At 38.5% G+C, this 17,477-nt stretch overlaps 1 protein-coding gene across 1 annotated transcript in view; it reads left to right on the forward strand.

Annotated features, from left to right (window-relative positions):
• Positions 1-546: 546 nt before the first annotated feature.
• CDC42BPA (CDC42 binding protein kinase alpha (DMPK-like)) overlaps positions 547-17,477 on the forward strand; it is a gene marked incomplete at its 5' end in the record, with an annotated part of 75,158 nt that continues 58,227 nt past the window's right edge. Inside the window, 9 exons of the mRNA XM_009877103.1 lie at positions 547-658; positions 1,428-1,628; positions 2,121-2,369; positions 5,059-5,138; positions 6,495-6,661; positions 7,103-7,225; positions 12,651-12,784; positions 14,423-14,665; positions 14,929-15,039. Coding sequence (XP_009875405.1) covers positions 547-658; positions 1,428-1,628; positions 2,121-2,369; positions 5,059-5,138; positions 6,495-6,661; positions 7,103-7,225; positions 12,651-12,784; positions 14,423-14,665; positions 14,929-15,039 — 1,420 coding nt within the window. The remainder of the gene's footprint in view (positions 659-1,427; positions 1,629-2,120; positions 2,370-5,058; positions 5,139-6,494; positions 6,662-7,102; positions 7,226-12,650; positions 12,785-14,422; positions 14,666-14,928; positions 15,040-17,477) is intronic.

Consider the following 17,477-nt stretch of genomic DNA (forward strand, 5'->3'; position numbering starts at 1 on the left):
TTATGTTTCCTGCTTAGAAAGATTCTTCTGTGTGCATCATGACCAGAAGGAGATGGCTGCAGAATATGGCCAAGGCGAGCTGCAGTGGTTTGTCAGTCATTTCAGCAGAAGTATGACAGATGCACGTAGAGAGCTGAGATGTATGTGAGAGAAAGATGTTGGTGAAAGGGTTTCATTACTTTTTTTCTACAATAAAAGTTAGTGTTTGATTTCCAGCTCCAGTGTAAGTGTGCATCATTTCACTTGAGAGTACTTCACTAAAATTCTTCGGATAATTTAGAAGGTTTATGTACAAATGTTCAGAGCAAGTAAGATTCTCTTGTCTACCTGTGAGAGATGAGGAGAATTTGACCACACAGTTCTTACTAAAATGAACGGACATTGTATGATTTGATCTGCAGCCCCTGTAATGAAATGTTTCTGGTGCAAATTTCACCATATGAAGAATGATTGTGTTCTGTCCACTGATCTGTTGCTGATTTTGAATAAGAATGTTGCAGAGTTAATGCTTGGATTCTGTATTATACATCTTTGCGCTAATTCTAGAATGTATTTTAATTGCAGAGATATTAAACCAGACAACATCTTGATGGATATGAATGGACATATTCGATTAGCAGATTTTGGTTCTTGTCTGAAACTGATGGAAGATGGAACGGTAAATTAGAAAGAATGATATATTCTTAAACAGCTTTTCTTCAGTCTTTTGCTAGCCACTAAAATGGGCACTAATATAGAGAAAAAGTGCCTATGTGAGATGAAATGGAAATGTAATGGTATTGGTATGTAACTAACCTTGGTTCAAAACGTCACTGCACACTGCTTAGATTTACTGGTTTTTAAAAGCTTCTTGGAGTCACATAGTAACTCATGAATAAAGAGAAGCTGCACTACTAGGACTGAGTAGGTGTTTGTTGATGAACTATGAATCTCTCACTCTTGAGCTCTGAGTTCCAGTCTTTACTGGAAATAAAAGCTTTAGGATAAGCAGGATGAGATACTGAAATATGATGATTTCCTAATTGTAGTGTATTTAAATTTGGGCAGAATACAGTAGGTGTGAGAAGAATGTAATCCAGTACATTAATCATGACTCAGAGTGTTAGAAAGTATTTGAGTTAATATGTGTGATTACCTAATCTGTAATTACTTATCAGCTCTAAGCCTAAGAATTGACAGGTTTGTATTTCTCTGTTATTAAATATTTGCAAGAGTTCAGCAAAAGTATATTATTGGGATGCCTAATCATGTAGTGCCTTGAATGCTTAAGTATTTCTTCATGAATGCAGAAGCCTTCGTTTATGTTTAGTTGTTACTATTATAACCAGAACGCTAGGCTAAATTTATATACACATGCATAGTGCTACCAAGAGCAGCGTCTGTAACGATGGAAGTTGATTTTAGTCCTGGAAATGTAACTTCTGCAGGTCCAATCTTCGGTGGCAGTTGGAACACCAGACTACATCTCTCCAGAAATTTTGCAGGCCATGGAAGATGGAAAAGGGAAGTATGGGCCCGAGTGTGACTGGTGGTCCCTGGGCGTTTGCATGTACGAAATGCTTTATGGAGAAACGCCCTTTTATGCCGAGTCCTTGGTGGAGACGTATGGGAAAATAATGAACCACAAGGTTAGTGCACTTTCTCTTTCTGTCTCTCTAAGCTAATTTTTATTAAGCAATAGGGTAGCTTAAAGGCTTTTTTAAAAAATGAGTGTTTATGTACTAATTAAGTCTGCAAATGTAGAACAAAAAGTATGTTTCTGTGTAGTAAGTTTATGATTACAGATTGCAGCTGGCTTTGCTTTAGGATAGAGCAGTTCAAAACTAAAAAAATGGATTTGAAAACATGGCTGTTAGTTCACTCTAAGCAATAAATCTTGGCTGTGTTACATCAGTCCTTTTGTATTACTTTCCTCTGGTGGATCCATGGGTTGGCTCATGCAGAACATTCTTAAATGTTCTTCTGCGTGGAGGTAGCTGTAGAATTCAGCAGTTTAAGAGAAAAGTATTTAATAACTGGAGTATTTGCATGTTTCTTTTACTGCACAGTGGATTTCACCAAGGATGATTTTTCCAAATTTTCTTGGTAATAAACTATTTTGTCATATTTTGATCTTTAAGGAGAGGTTTCAGTTTCCTGCTCAAGTGACAGATGTCTCTGAAAGTGCAAAGGACCTCATCCGAAGACTCATTTGTAGTAGAGAGCATCGACTTGGACAAAATGGGATAGAAGACTTTAAGAACCATCCATTTTTTGCTGGGATTGACTGGGACAACATCAGAAACTGTGAGGCACCTTACATCCCAGAAGTCAGCAGCCCCACTGATACATCAAACTTTGATGTGGATGATGACTGCTTAAAAAATTCTGTAAGTATGGAATTAACATTTTGACAAATCTGCTTTTGTAGTATGCTTTATAACAAAATACATGTAAATGGTAGTTTATTTCCATACATTCACTGTGTTCTGCATAAACAACAAATAAGTGCTGCTTTGAAGAACTGTGAGAGGAATACAGTCATAGTTTGGAGGTTGATCCGCCCAACGTGTCTGTGTAAGGATAACTTCTGTTCAATTCTGTAAGTTCGCTGTCCCTTTACACGTATTTAACTAACACGTACATCTGTTACTTGCAGTAACAAGTTCTTAGTATCCATGCCTTATAAAGAGTAATGTATTTATATGTAGATACTCTACAAGATTTCTAGTAGAGCATTGTTGAGACTTGCACTAAGTTTGCATAATGCATTTTGTTGTAGTGCTCTACTCTAATTGCTCGTATCTGTGTCAGATTCCATTCAGCTCATTCCCACTGAATTTTTTCCAGCTTTTTTTCTGACTTGAATTGAGTTTTGGGAAATTTAAGAGATACATTGCAGCTATTTCTTTAGGAACAATTTTCTTGAGAAAGAAAGGATTTTGCCTTTGCTTAAAAAGCTTTGCAACTATTGATTTTTAACCTTAGTGTTTCTATGCTTTTGAGCAGGGACTTTGACAGATGATAGAGGTTTTGGCATCAGAGGAGTGCCTTGTGTTTTCTCCTTGGAAATTCTTTTTGTGTGTGTGTGTGTATTTGTGTTGCTTGAAGATGCAGAAACCTGCTGTTTACATGGGTGAGGCTTTTTCACCATTTTTGCTTTTGTTTCCTGAACTGCCTGTGCACCTCAGTTATGCTGGGCTTCCTGGACCTGCAGATAAGCTATAGGCAACATGAATTATTACAGGCAGGTCAATCGTTATTTGCGTTTTCTTCTCTTAATCTACACAGCAAAACATGGAGAACACTTTCACTAGATTAAATCCAGTGGTAGGTGTGTGTGGTGTGGAACATTAGGTCTCAGAGTCCTTTCATATAGGCAAATTAAGCAAATCAGTCTAGCTGCACAGGACAACTTTCAATTTTTAATTTTTTCCCTCAGTTTTTCCTCACTTGCACCTGGTATTGCCCATCTCCCTTCACAGCTAAAAAGTATTTTTATTCATTTGAAACATATGAAGGTATTTTTTCTTTCGTTTAATCTAAGGTTATATTTTTACTACTTCTTTTCACACCTAGCCTCTCTGAGCAAAACCTATCTCAAAGCATTGCATGAGTACAGGTATTTTATATTTTTGCTTCAACTAGTGGACATTATGTTTAATATTGCTTCCTCTCAAATTCTTTCATGTAGCTTGGAGATGTTTTCCCTGCTGTCTTTCATAATGCATCTTGTGAGGAGAGTTCACATACTTGCATTATTATTGCAGAAGTCAGCACTGCAGATCAGCCTGTGAGACCTTTTTTTTCTTTTTAAATTCTTTGCAAGATTTGAATGGCATACAGCAAATGAGGAATGTCCAGTGCTGAAGATGAAAGGCAATATTGAAAAGCCATGATTGTTATTCTCCTGCCTGAATCACAGAATCACAGACTCTTAGGTGTTGGAAGGGACTTCTGGAGATTGAGTCCAACCCCCCTGCCAGGGCAGGACCACAGAATCTCGGGCAGGTCACACAGGAACACGTCCAGGCGGATCTTGAAAGGCTCCAGAGAAGGAGACTCCACAACCTCCCTGGGCAGCCTGTGCCAGGGCTCTGTCACCTTCACACTAAGAAGTTCTTCCTCGTGTTGAAGTGGAACTTCCTGTGCTCTAGCTTGAATCCATTGCCCCTTGTCCTATCATAGGCACAGGTGAAAAGAGATTGTCCCTTCCTTCTTGATGCTCAGCCCTCATATATTTATACACATTAATTAGATCCCCTCTCAGTCTTTTCCTCTTCTGACTAAAAAGCCCCAAATCTCTCAGCCTTTCCTCATAAGGCAGGGGTTCCAGTCTCTTAATCATCCTTGTAGCCCTCCATTGGACTCTCTGAAGTAAATCCCTGCCCCTCTTGAGCTGGGGAGCCCAGAACTGGATGCAGCACTCTAGGTGAGGTCTCACTAGGGCAGAGCAGAGGAGGAGGAGAACCTCCCTTGATCTGCTGGACACACTCTTCTTAATGCACCCCAGGATACCATTGGCCCTCTCGGCCACGAGGGCACATTGCTGTCCCATGAACAACTTACTGTCCCCCAGGACTCCGAGATCCTTCTCCACGGAGCTGCTCTCTAACAGATCTCCTCCTAACCTGTAGTGGTGCATATGTTTATTCCTTTCCTGAGCTTGAAATGGGACCATGGGAAAAATTATATACGTAATAACGAAATTTGTAGTTAAAGGTGCACATAAACATAGGGAGCAAACCAGTGTTGTGAGGCAGCCTAAGTTCTGCAGCTTTTTGGATTTTAACCATTTAGTTTAGTGGCTTTACTGATAGGGATGATAGACCTAGATTCAGTTATAATTTTTTCAGTATGATAATACAGTTGAATTCAAACGAGTAACAGGGACTACACATGTTCATCTCTGCCAAAGAGTCAGCAAAGAAACAAATTCTGTTACAGAATATTTCAGAATACCGGTGTGGTAACTGAAAGCCGTCATCACTAAGGCTTCATGTATGGTTGAGCTGGAAAATCTGTTTCTTTAAAGTCCAGTAGGGTATTACTTACTAAACTGTCCTATTATTTTTCTAGGAAACAATGCCTCCACCATCACACACTGCATTTTCTGGCCATCATTTACCATTTGTGGGTTTCACGTACACAAGTAGCTGGTAAGTTAAGAATTCCAAACTTGTCTGTGGCATAGTTACATAATATCTAAGTTTCTGTTTCTGAAACCAAGTGCAGACAGACACCAAATAATGTGGTTTATTGAGGAAATTACTAGATGATAATCTGAAATGGTGTATGTCCAAAAGAACAAGCTGTCTCCAGGTAAAATCTACATGAATTTAAAGGTCAGCACCTGTGTTCAGAGGAGTTTTGTTGGGAAAAGTGTTTTTCAGACAATGTGTGAAGTTAATTGCATATGACAAAGTTGTATGGACCCAGAGAGCTTAGCTTATTAGCCATTAAAATCTTTTTTTCTCTTCTCCTCTGACACTCTTGTAAAAGTTTGAATAGAAACTTTTTTAAAAAATAATTTTATTAATATTTGGTATTAGTGCAGTATTTGTCATGTTCATTTCTACTGCTAAATTAAATATTAGCAAAGAAGTCCATTTATACTCCTTAATAATTTATGAAGATATATAAAGAAATAAAGAAAGAATGTTTGCAACCATTGAAAAACCAGGCCTGTGTTTGTGCAAACACGTGTGCTTAGTGCTGATTCTGTGCGATGTCCTGCAGACTTCAGAAGGATTATTTGCATAAGTGGTGATAGGTGCACATGACACCACACAATCAGGGCCACTGCATTTCTGTTATGTGCATGCCCAAGTTATCACCTGATAATTTCACACTATTTGTTGTGATTCATGTCTTTAAAGTATTTGGGAAACTTACTTAATTACTTTAAAATAAACTTTTACTGTAATTTTGCTAACTGTCTACGTTGTTGCATTTTACTAGCTGGCTAACGTAGACTGTCTGTAATGGTAATTTTTAATCCTGAGTTCATTCACTTTTATGTAACAAAAAATGCATTAGAACCATAGAATCATAGAATTGTTTCAGTTGGAAAAGACCTAGAGATCATCGAGTCTAGACTTTGTCCCAGCCCTGTCAACCTACTAAACTACATCCCCCAGTGCAACAGCCACCCGTCTCTTAAACACCTCCAGGGATGGTGACTCAACCACCTCCCTGGGCAGCCTGTTCCAATGGCTGACAACCCTCTCAGTAAAGAAATTCTTCCTAATATCCAACCTGAACCTCCCCTGGTGCAATTTAAATCCATTTCCCCTCAATTTAAATCCATTTCCCCTTGAGGACATCAGTCATACTGGGTAAAAATGGATCTGATTTTGAATGAGCACATACTAATAAAGTATTGTTTCACTGTATAATAGACTACATACTAATTAACAACTTAAACAACTATCTCCTAGTTCATATGTATTTTTAAAATTATTTTAAACACAGCCTGTTTTAAAATCTAATACTGTTTAAATTTTTTTCCCTAGTGTGCTTTCAGACCGCAGCTGTCTAAGACTGACAGCTGGACCACCCTCCATGGATCTTGATGCCAGCATTCAAAGAACTTTGGAGGATAGCTTAGCAACAGAAGCTTATGAGCGGAGAATAAGGCGTCTAGAACAGGAAAAGCTTGAACTTAGTAGAAAACTGCAAGGTAAACAGTCGTTAAAAAAAACACATCGCTTTTGTGACTTTGATTAGCTTGCAGATTTGTAAGGTATGGTTTATGTCGTAGAAAAAAATAAATATACATCCTCGTATGCTTTCTAGCAGAAAAGAGTTCACTATTTCAATTGACAATTAAACTTCTGTTACTCTTAATGCCTGAAATTTCCCATATATGCAGCTTCTGGTAACATGCTAAGTTCTTCACATTATGCCTTGATTACTATGGCATGAAGATTTAGTTCTTGAAACTTCTAGGAATGTACTTTGTCCAGCTGACAGTTACTGAAAAACTGGCACTTGGTAGTTGCAAATTTTAAACTGTAGAACCCTCAGTCTTTTGGCATGTCTTAATTTATCAGTAATACCTTTTCCACCTCCTTGGATGTCAGGTGCATCATTTGTGTCTTTCTCTTCCACCTTTTTCTAGAGTCCACCCAGACAGTCCAGGCTCTGCAGTATTCGACAGTGGATGGCCCAATAACAGCAAGCAAAGATTTAGAAATTAAAAGTTTGAAAGAAGAAATTGAAAAGTTGAAGAAACAGATAACAGGTGTGTTATAAATATTAATTACAACTGTAACAAGAAACAATATTTTGACAAGTTGTTTTTTTCCTCTAATGTGATGCTAGTTTTGCTTTGCTTTCTGAAGAGTCTCCAATCGATTTGTACTTCTCATTTTACCCTTGGCTCTTCACTGGTAGTTCAACATTTTCTGCAAATTTATCTTAATACTTCAGTAATTCCAGCTGCAAGGGAGAAGGAAGATGTCAATGACTTTGGCTAATATTATTAGTGGTGAAGTTCCACTAGTTTTTAATTGTGATGTTGCTAATATATATATGGATGTCAATCAGGCTCTACCTGAGAATCTGTGAAACTCTGGCCAGTTTTCTTAGTACTGCATTTCTGGTATTTTTTTGCCCACTTCCTCCTGCAGTGTGTACTGCAGTAGTGGACAGAGCACTTTCTTGGCTATTCTGGACAGTGTCAAAAGCCTCTACAACCTTTTCAGAAGTCACAGTGATCGTAGCATGTCTTACATTCCTTGCTTTGTACGTCTCTACACTCTCCTCTGCAGGTGATTAGGTGGTAAATGAGAAAGAGAGAGAGAGGTGTTTCTTGGTTATGTGAGAAAACATGAGGAGTGAAGACTTCAGTCTAGCAGTTTTAATGGCCTTAAAAATATTTGATGGAAGGATGATTTGTTATCATTTAAACATCAATTGATATTTCTCATTTTCTCATTCTCTGTTGACTTTTCCTTGGAAGGCCCAAATTTGTGATTATATTTTCTTTGTAACCACAGAGGTTTATAGCGTGCTGTTGCTTAGTGCATTATAACTAGGTGTGGAATAAAAGCTGGTTCAAAGCAGAGATGTGGTTTTATGAGTATTTACTTGGAGTGGGACTTTTACAAGAAGTGTGGGTCGTCTGGGAGGTGAGCTGTGTACATGAAGCTACAGTGATACTGAGGAAACTAAAGTGATACTGAATTTTCTAGTGGCAGGGAGTAGTGAGGGATGTTTTCCATGAGAGGACACACTATGGGCTATGAGGCTGCAGTTCCACAAGCAGCAGAACAGACCAAACAAAACTGTGCCACCAAAATAGGTGCAGCTCACAGCTCTGTGGCCCTTGCTCTGTCTGTATGGGTCCTGGTCTGTGTCTTGACTTGAATTCAATCAATTAAACATAGAAAGAGCAATCTAGATACAGATACTTTAATCAACTTTTGATCTGATAATTCAGTGCAACGTGGGCAATGGAAGCATACGAGGAAAGGGAGATGGAGGGGGGAAATCCACCTCTCAGCCCTTCTGTCAGTGAGCTATCATTTCTTATAAAACTGAACGTTTATTTCCTTTCCATTTAATTCCTTTGCTTCTGAGAATTCTTGAAGATTTTATGGTAACTAATGATTTGGCTATCACATATCTCTGTACTCAGAGTTTGAAAACTGCAGATAAAGAGCTGAATTTCTTCATGTCATACTGCCTTTCTTTAGAACTCCCAAGCTAGTCAAAAGCAAAGATACCCAGTATCCTGTGTCTTTACAGAGGCTACTTGAGGCATTTGGGGAAAGATGCTAAGAAATCCAATATATCTAAATCTGACATTTTTCCAGCCTTACTCTCCCAGATTCTGGCAATTCATGTTTTAAGAACTTCCAGAGGGAGAACTTCTGTTGCACCACCATGTTGATAGCTGTTAGTGAACCAAATTTCTGTCGGTTTAGCTAATACCTTTTTAGTCTACTTTTTAAAGGCTAGCTACTAATACTAATATTCAGTATTCTTGATCTGATGCTCAGAATTATGTTAAAGAAAATTTTCTCGTAGTGATTCACAGCATAGGACTTCTGCTATCCAGCTCCGTAATGGTTTCTTCAAAATAGGATCTTGAAAGCAGTCAGCTTCAAAGAGAGAGAAAGGAAGTTTTGCAAGGTGTTTTTTGTTTAGGAAAATAAGGAAGACTTATAGAGACTATAGGACTAGAACTGTAGAAACAGGGAGGACAAATCTGTTTCCTCTTGTCAATCCAAACAGAAGAATATTTTCTTCATTTTATGTGAGAGAAAAATCAAGTGCAAGTAGTGGCAGGTAGATCTCTATTATATGATGTCCGTGTCTTGCCTGTGGCAAGGGAGGGAGGCGGGGAACCAGCAAAAAACAGTGGGAAAGGTTGGAGGAGACTACAAAAAAGATTGGTTCTTGTTTGTATTTGTGAAAAGGCTTCGTTCTGTTCCTGAAAGTGTCAGGCATGCCAGCAGCGACACCCATGGAAAGGGTAACTGGAACTTAACTTCCAGGCATTTTAGTTGGTATGTTTGCACTCTGCTGCTGTGTGGTGAGAGAGCAGCACGCTGTGAATGAAGGGCAGGCTGCAGCGCATAGATGCTGTTAAAATTGTGTATTCTGAAAGGTCTGTTATAGATATACAGTTGGATGGCTGCTCTGGCATGATGCAGCAGTTTTGATTCGTACCATAAGCATTATTTCTGGATGTGAGCATGGCTTAACTAGCTCAGGGAGGATCACTGATTTGAGCGATGCCATGTTGGCACTATGTCAAGACAAAAGTTTTTGTGAAGTTTCTCTCCAGCCAAATGTCCCTCCACACTGAAAAGCAACATCTACGAGAACAGCTTTCGAAATGGGATCAGCCCTTCATAGAAAAGCATCAGGATCAGCTTTAAATTGTATTTTATTCTCAACTGTTGAGCTGCAACTCAGTTTTTAGTTGATTGTTGATGGTATTATTCTGTCCCTTTGGTAACGAAAAGAAATTTAAAATGGTGGGGGAACATTCCCCAACACAGCTGACACCCCTTTTCACGTTTAAAAGAAGTCAATGTCATATGAAGGCCGTTAATATTGAGAAGATTTTCCCTTAAGAATCTGCTTCATGCTACATATATATTTGCATATTTATTTCTAGATGCAATATGTGCTTTTGTTTTTTAGGTTGGAAATGGATAGCGTGATCAAATGAGGAGGATGTAGAGTTGCCTAATCCATTCTCAGTCACCACATTATTTTTCTCAATATATACTTGAATGACTTCTCTGGTCCAGACAGCGAAGCCATTAGTTAGAAGGCACTCATCTGTGCTTTGAGTTGTAACTAATACAAGCTAATATGATAACATTGGGAAAAGAGAATGTTTTATTTTGCTTGATTTTTATGTTTTGAGTGGGGTTTTTTGTGAGATAGGTTTTAAAACAGAGTTCGTGACAGAATACAGGCACAAACCTGATCGTGTCGGAATGCTTCCAAATTTATAGGAGCTAGTTCCAAGTTGTCTGGGCCTTTAAAATATCTAAATTTCCAAATCTAGATCTGATGAACTTTAAGAAGGTTAGCTTCAGGTGCAGAGTGGACCTTTATGCTTTGAGCTCATCTCTTGGGCATGTACTGCAAAGTAACTTCCTACAGTGAGTGTTGGCATATGTTAGCTAAAATGTTTGCAACAACTGGGGTGATGAAATGAAAAGTTACCATTTACCACACATACATCACAACTAGCTTTTGGTTGTATTCTTTAATCTGTTTTACTACCTCTTCTGGAGTTGTAAGAGTAAACACCTGCTTAAAAAGTTAATAAAAAATGAACATGAAATTGCATCAAATTCAGGAGCGTCACCTGGGGGACCTTGGAAAAATACATTTTTCTTGCCTATCTGGTTTTCCAGGAAATGAGAAACTAGCATATGCTTTCAATTTCTGAGGTCAAAGTTATAATTTTTGTTACATAGGAGAAAACTTTGAGGAATCTTTAATATTGCCAAATATGTAAAGGACAGCGATGGAAGAAGAAAACAGAGCTGTGGAACAAAGTAGTTCATGCACGGAAGAGAGATTTATCTTGGCTCGGCAGAGCCGTATATAAACTTTCTTTTTTACTGGTGGCTTCAGAGTAGACTACATGAAGCAGTTAGTAATTTCTGGGTTTGAGCTACATCTCTTGTTTAAATGCTTTCTTTTGAATTTTTTAAATGAGAGTCAATGAATTAAAACATAATGGATATTTGGCTGGGTATAAGCTGATAGTATTAATTTTCTTATAAGATTTTTGTGTTTCAGACATTACAACTTTTAGAAATATATGTGGTTTTCTATTTTATTTCTCCAAGAGACAGTCTTTTAGAGTTGCATTTATGAAAATGTAGTGAAAGGGTCTTATTAAGAGTATAGATGGGGTCCTGTTCTGTGGGTAAATACATATGGTCTGAAGACTTATCGTGACTGAAATCAAAGGCAAAATGTCCAAGGATTTCACAGAACTTGAAGTTCACCTACCTTCATATACATCTTGTTTAAATTTTTTGTTTTTAAGTGAAGGACTAGGAGGGAAAAAAATCTCCACCCACTAGCTAGAAATTTTCAGGTGTCAGGATCTAAACTTTTCATGATGTAGCATTTGAGCGTATTGATCGACTGAGGGAGCTGGGATTGTTCAGCCTGGAGAAGAGAAGATTCAGGGAGGCCTTAGAGCTGCCTTCCAGTACCTGAAGGGAACCTACAGGAAGGCTGGGGAGGGACTTTTTACAAGCGTGTCCAGCGACAGGACAAGGGGAAATGGATTTAAATTGAAGGAGAACAAGTTTAGATTGGATCTTAGAAGAAATTCTTCACTACGAGGATGGCAAGACTCTGGAATAGATTTCCCAGAGAGACTGTGGGTGTCCCCTCCCTGGAGATGTTCAAGGCCAGGCTGGATGAGACTTTGAGCAGCCTGGTCTAGTTAAGGGTATCTATCTCTCCCCATGGCAGGGAGGTTGGAATAAATGATCTCTGAGATCCCTTCCAACCTAAGACATTCTGTGATTCTGGATGATGTTTTTTAGCTGTGGCATAGAAGTCTGCTGTCGTCGTGTACCTGACAATTGATAAGAGAACAACTGTAATAGTTTTCCTGTATTTATAGTAGCAATAAAGCAGATCACATGAACACAAGTGGTCTTCCCACTAGAAAAAAGTAAAATAATCTGAAGTTCGTTTTAAGTGTGTCAAAGGGAGACTGCTTGCCAGCTCTTAAGTGACCTCTTACTTTTACTGTTTCTTTCAGGGGGCATCTGAGGGGGAGGAGGGAGACTGTTTGTAATTACAGTGTAATAAAAGTTGCATTATATATTACATTACAGTGTGTAAAAGTCAAATGTATAGGTCACGTTAAAGCATACGTTGCAGAATTATGTATAGTGCATGATTATTTTAATGTGGAAAGACAAATTGTTACCCTTTTCTGTGTTGTTTTGCAGCAAGCTGTGACCTTTTATTCGGTTCTGTTAAAAGTACATAATGGCAGTTGAAATAACCTACTCCCTATTCAAAAACCAGATAAGAATTGCATTGTTTTGTGATTAAACAGAAACAGAACAAATACTGAAAGGGTTCCAAGCAGTTAGACCACGCTATTCTAGGACAATGTTTTTTTTTCCTTAACATATTTAGAAGTCTGATGCTCTTTCTAGATTCTGGTCAGCTGGAGCAGCAACTGGAGGAGGCCAGCACTGCAAGGCGGGAGTTGGATGATGCTTCCAGACAAATCAAGGCTTTTGAGAAACAGGTCAGAACACTGAAGCAAGAGAGGGAAGACCTTAACAAGGTAAAAGCGTTTTGTCAGCAAGTCTTCTAAACCCTAAAGACTATTTTATTTTGTTCATTTTGCTTGAAATAACTTTCAAGTGTAAAATTAATGAGCAGACAACAAATGTGCGGAGTGACCTAGTTTGCTTTTTGTCTCCTTTTTTGAAGACAAGGACATCATTTAACGCACTGTATATACAACTGCTAGGTGGTCCTAAGTTACTATTTCCAGATAGCGACCAGCTCCGTGATCCAAATTGCGTGGTGGCTGCAAAGAAGGTTTTATAGCTTCAGATTAAGGTGATAATGGTAGTGGTTAGAAGACAGAGTAGAGAAGAACTATTCCAGACAACTAATTTAATCTGAGGTATGGGTGAAGCTGTAGCAGGGAAAAAATGTTAAGAATATGGTATCAAGGATGTATCACAGAAGTGTTTCCAGAAGAGAGATGTGAAAAATTTCCCAAATGTGAAGACTGAAAAGTAATTTGCAATAACTACAGTTGAAGAATACGGCTGGTTATTTCTTCTCTGTCTCCCTGATTCCTTGTTGTGTATAACATACTGTCTTTCATGGCTCTTTTTTTGTATTTGTGGTTAAATCAACCTGTAATCAAGTGTGAAATACATTAGCTTGTTTCTCATCGTGGTTATATTGGCCCAGTATTTTAGAGTCCACACTTGGTGTTGATGCGCCAGCTCTGTTTAACAGTTTCTTTTAACTCTTAAGGCTCTTAAAACCCCAAAAGCTGCTAATTTGTACAAGAAAGATATCCTTCTTCTAAACCAACTTGTAGTGATCACCTTTTTTTAACAACTGTAGGAAACACTTTTAAATTTGTGTAGATGTCAACAGTGCCCAATGCTAATTCTTCCTTCCACTCCTCTTTACAGCCTCAGGCTCACTGTTCCGTGCGTCTTTGCTCTGCTTTGGTTTGGCTGTGCTGTCCTTAAACCATTTAAACTGCTGTGGTCCCACATTTGTAGTACAGTAGCACAGCTGTAGGACACAGCAAGCTTTGTGAAGGTGTCGTGCTGTAGAGTTATCACAGCACTGGCAGTGTTATATGGTCATGTGTGTTCTTTTATCATATATTGCTGTTAATCGCTGCAGTGTTTTAATGCCTGAAACTTTTTGTGGTATTTGGTGTTGTGGTACAGTGTGTGGAAATCATAGTCATCATCGCAGGTCAGTTTTCAAAAGCTTCTGAAGCAGGAATTTTCCTACAGCATAGTTTTCCATTCAGTTAACGCAAGAACTTTTTAAAATCATTTAGCAGTTGAGATAAGCACTGTTCTTCTTATGCATTTAAGTAGTTCTGGAAAAAGCTATGCTAATGACATTTTTTAATAAAGAAAGCACGGTATTTTTATATTTTACTTCAAGTGCTTGAAAGCCTTTATGTTTAACTTATAATAATGGAGTATATCCCTACTTGGTTTACGTTTATGAAGTTTTACCTACTTTAATAGAGTGTAAAACCTGGCCTCTTCCCTTATTTAGAGAGTCATACAGTCTGTATGGTAGATGCATTCATGAAAAGAAATGACGATGTAGTTTCTGTTCACTCTGGAGAAGGTGTTAGATGTGCATCCAAAGACAGAATTGGCCTTGCAGCTTTCTAGGTTTATTACTTAATTCTTTTTTTAAACTGTAGGAACTGGCAGAGTCTAGTGACAGATTAAAATCCCAAGCCAAAGAGCTGAAAGATGCACACAGCCAGCGGAAATTGGCAATGCAGGAGTTCTCAGAGATGAACGAGCGGCTGACAGACTTGCACTCTCAAAAACAAAAGCTTGCCCGCCAGCTCCGAGATAAGGAGGAAGAAATGGAAGTGGTGATGCAAAAAGTAGAAAGTTTAAGGCAAGAGTTACGCAGAACAGAGAGACTTAAAAAAGAAGTAAGTGGTGAGAAGACTCTTTAGAATATATGAATTAGTGGTTATATGTAAGGATTTCTGACAAAGTAATTTCTGTATTTTCCGTAAATCTTTGACTATTTGATTGTTGTTTCAAACAGTACCAATTTTGTTTTCTAAGAATTTGAAGTGTTCAATTTAGTGCTGAAGATTTATCTCTTGTAATGAAAGTCATCAGTAGATTTTTTGTGGGGAGAAAAAAAAAAGAATAATCCTACCTATTAAAGACGTGTATACTTTTGTAGCTGGAAGTCCAAGCTGAAGCCGCAGCTGCTGAGGCATCCAAAGACAGGAAACTGCGAGAGAGGAGCGAACAGTACTCTAAACAGTTGGAAAGCGAAGTAGAAGGGCTAAAGGTTAGTCTCTTTTGATATTGACACCTGAAAACTTAGTCGTCAACTAGGACTTGGATCTGTTTGTTTGATTTGAAATGGAGGACGATAAGGTATTGTCAATTTGTCACTTTGATTGATGCTGAATATTAATGCAAGCTTTTATCATGTTGTTGTCCAGAACAATTAGTATTTCCCTAATGCACTTTTCAGGCCAGTGTATTCACTACTCTCTGTAGTATTTCTTGATCATTTCTTACCAAATTTCTTCCCTTATTACTTTGTTTAACTTTATGTGTTAGAAGTGTTTTGTGATTTTCTGGTGTAGGGTGGTTCCATATTTGAAGATAAACCTGCAGCCTATGGAGGTTTCTGTATAGGTATTTTGAGTACTGTGTTGTTCCAAACTGTGTCAGTTGAAAGATGGTTTCTTCCACAATAGATGTCAACTGATGTAATTGTAGAGGAAAAGTTTTAGAATTTTCTGCTTCTCAGCCAGACTTCGAGACATTTTTGCACAAGAACAGCATTGACCATAAAGACTTTGTTTATATTGATGAGATTACTCACACATGTATGTGGTTTTAGGAGCAGAAATTTATGTAAACCCAGAATGTTAGCTGTTCTTTTATTCCGTGATTTAGGGTTTTACAGTGCTCTGAAGAAATAAGACTTTCTCAAGAATTGAATGAGAAAGTTTTTCATTTCCATATGAGGATTGCTGGTCATTTACAACAAAACTCTGTTTCCAATGTTTCATCCAGTGGGATAATTCTAAACATTTTGTGGAAAATGTCACATTAGGCCTATTCTAGTCTTAATATACATGAATAATAGTTTCGGATTTTGGTGTGATATTTTTTTTTTTAGAATGCTCTGGAACATTTGTGAAGGTTAAGTCACTGCACAGAAAATTTGTGGATTTATTGCAAACAATCTTTTATTTTGCCTTCCATCGTCTAAAAGTAAGGAAATCCATTCAGTATAAAGTTTGGATTTATAAAGTTTCTACTGCTGTGCATTCAGATTGTTGTCAGAAAATCAGTTTCTATTTCTTCTCCTTTCATGAGTCTTCAGCAGCAGCAAAGAGTTTCTGTGACAATTTAAGAGGCGAGAAGAATTTACTGGAGATCTGTTGAGAATAAATGAAATGCTGATTTGTAACAGTGGGGCATATTTATCAGAAGAGGCTTAGCAATATTTCGCAGCACAATAAGCACACTTTGAGTCAGGAGAAGTTGTTGTGATACTGCATTATCCATTCAGTAAAAGCTCTGTATGGCTCCTTAGTTAAGTTCAGGAGGCTATTATAGAGAAAGGTCAATATTTAAAGAAAAGAGGAAGGTATCTCCCAATGAATAGAATAGAAAAACCTATAAATAATGGCAGATTAAGTATAAACAGGATGTCGAGGGCTAAATAAATTCAGAGAGCGCTTTGTAAAGGGTGCTCAGAATGATCGTACAAGTATTTAAATCAGAAAACCACCTTAGAAAACTTGCAGGGCTGTGTGTTGACAGGGGTGAAAAAGGTAATCTCTGAGTTGCTAGGGCTGGGGAAGAATTTTCGGTGTGTCAGACTTCACTGCTGAAGCAGGAGAGATCCCCACACAGAGTGCGTTCCTTGCAGCAGGTTGCTCAGGTGAGCTGGATCAGCCTGAGGATGTGCAGGAAGCGTGAGAGCTGGCAGGTGAGTCAGATGTGACGTCACCTAGCGTGGTGGCCTCGGCGATTTGCTTCTGAAGGAACTTGGGTGAGAAGCAAGAGGACTGCTGGCCAAGATGTGCACCCTGGGCACGTTGTGCCACTGTATCTCTCATCCAGAAGATACCCTGGGAACTGCAGAGGAGTGGGTGCGAATTCCTTAGGAAGAACATAGAGGCTGTAGTAAAGAATAAGGTCAGTGAGCTCATGGATGAAGCAGAGGCTCCTGGCAAGAAGGCAGCATACCTTTTATCCCACCAAATCCTGTGGTGCTCACCTGCTGGGGTTCTGCCAGGTTGTCAGTAAGTGTGTGGACAAAGGAGATCCAGTGGCTGTCCTGTATTTGGAGTTTCAAACAAATCAAGCTCAGTATGAGTCAGCAGTAAGCCCTGGCAGCCAAGAGGGCGAACCGCAGCCTGGGCTGCATTAAACAGCATCCAGCTCTCTGTGTGCCAGGAGATGCATTATGTCTCAGTAGCACCATTTGTCCAATTGAAACAGGCACATATGAAAATACCTATTTGGAATTTGTTCTTACATCAGTTGAGATTATATTCTCCATTTGCTGTATTACTCTAGTTCTGTAAGCCATTGCACAGTACCATCTAGCTTTCTTTTCTGCTGCACCATCTGTCTTATGCTCTTAGTAGTATCTTTTTGTTGTGGAAAAAAGTGTGAAATAACACTGAAACATTTTAAGTACCTGATAGATGATGTTGCAAAGCCTAGATTTTTATCTGCTGCGATGCCATAGACAAG

The sequence above is a fragment of the Apaloderma vittatum genome, unplaced genomic scaffold (assembly GCF_000703405.1).
Source record: "Apaloderma vittatum isolate BGI_N311 unplaced genomic scaffold, ASM70340v1 scaffold4159, whole genome shotgun sequence".
NCBI classification, from domain to species: Eukaryota; Metazoa; Chordata; class Aves; order Trogoniformes; family Trogonidae; genus Apaloderma; species Apaloderma vittatum.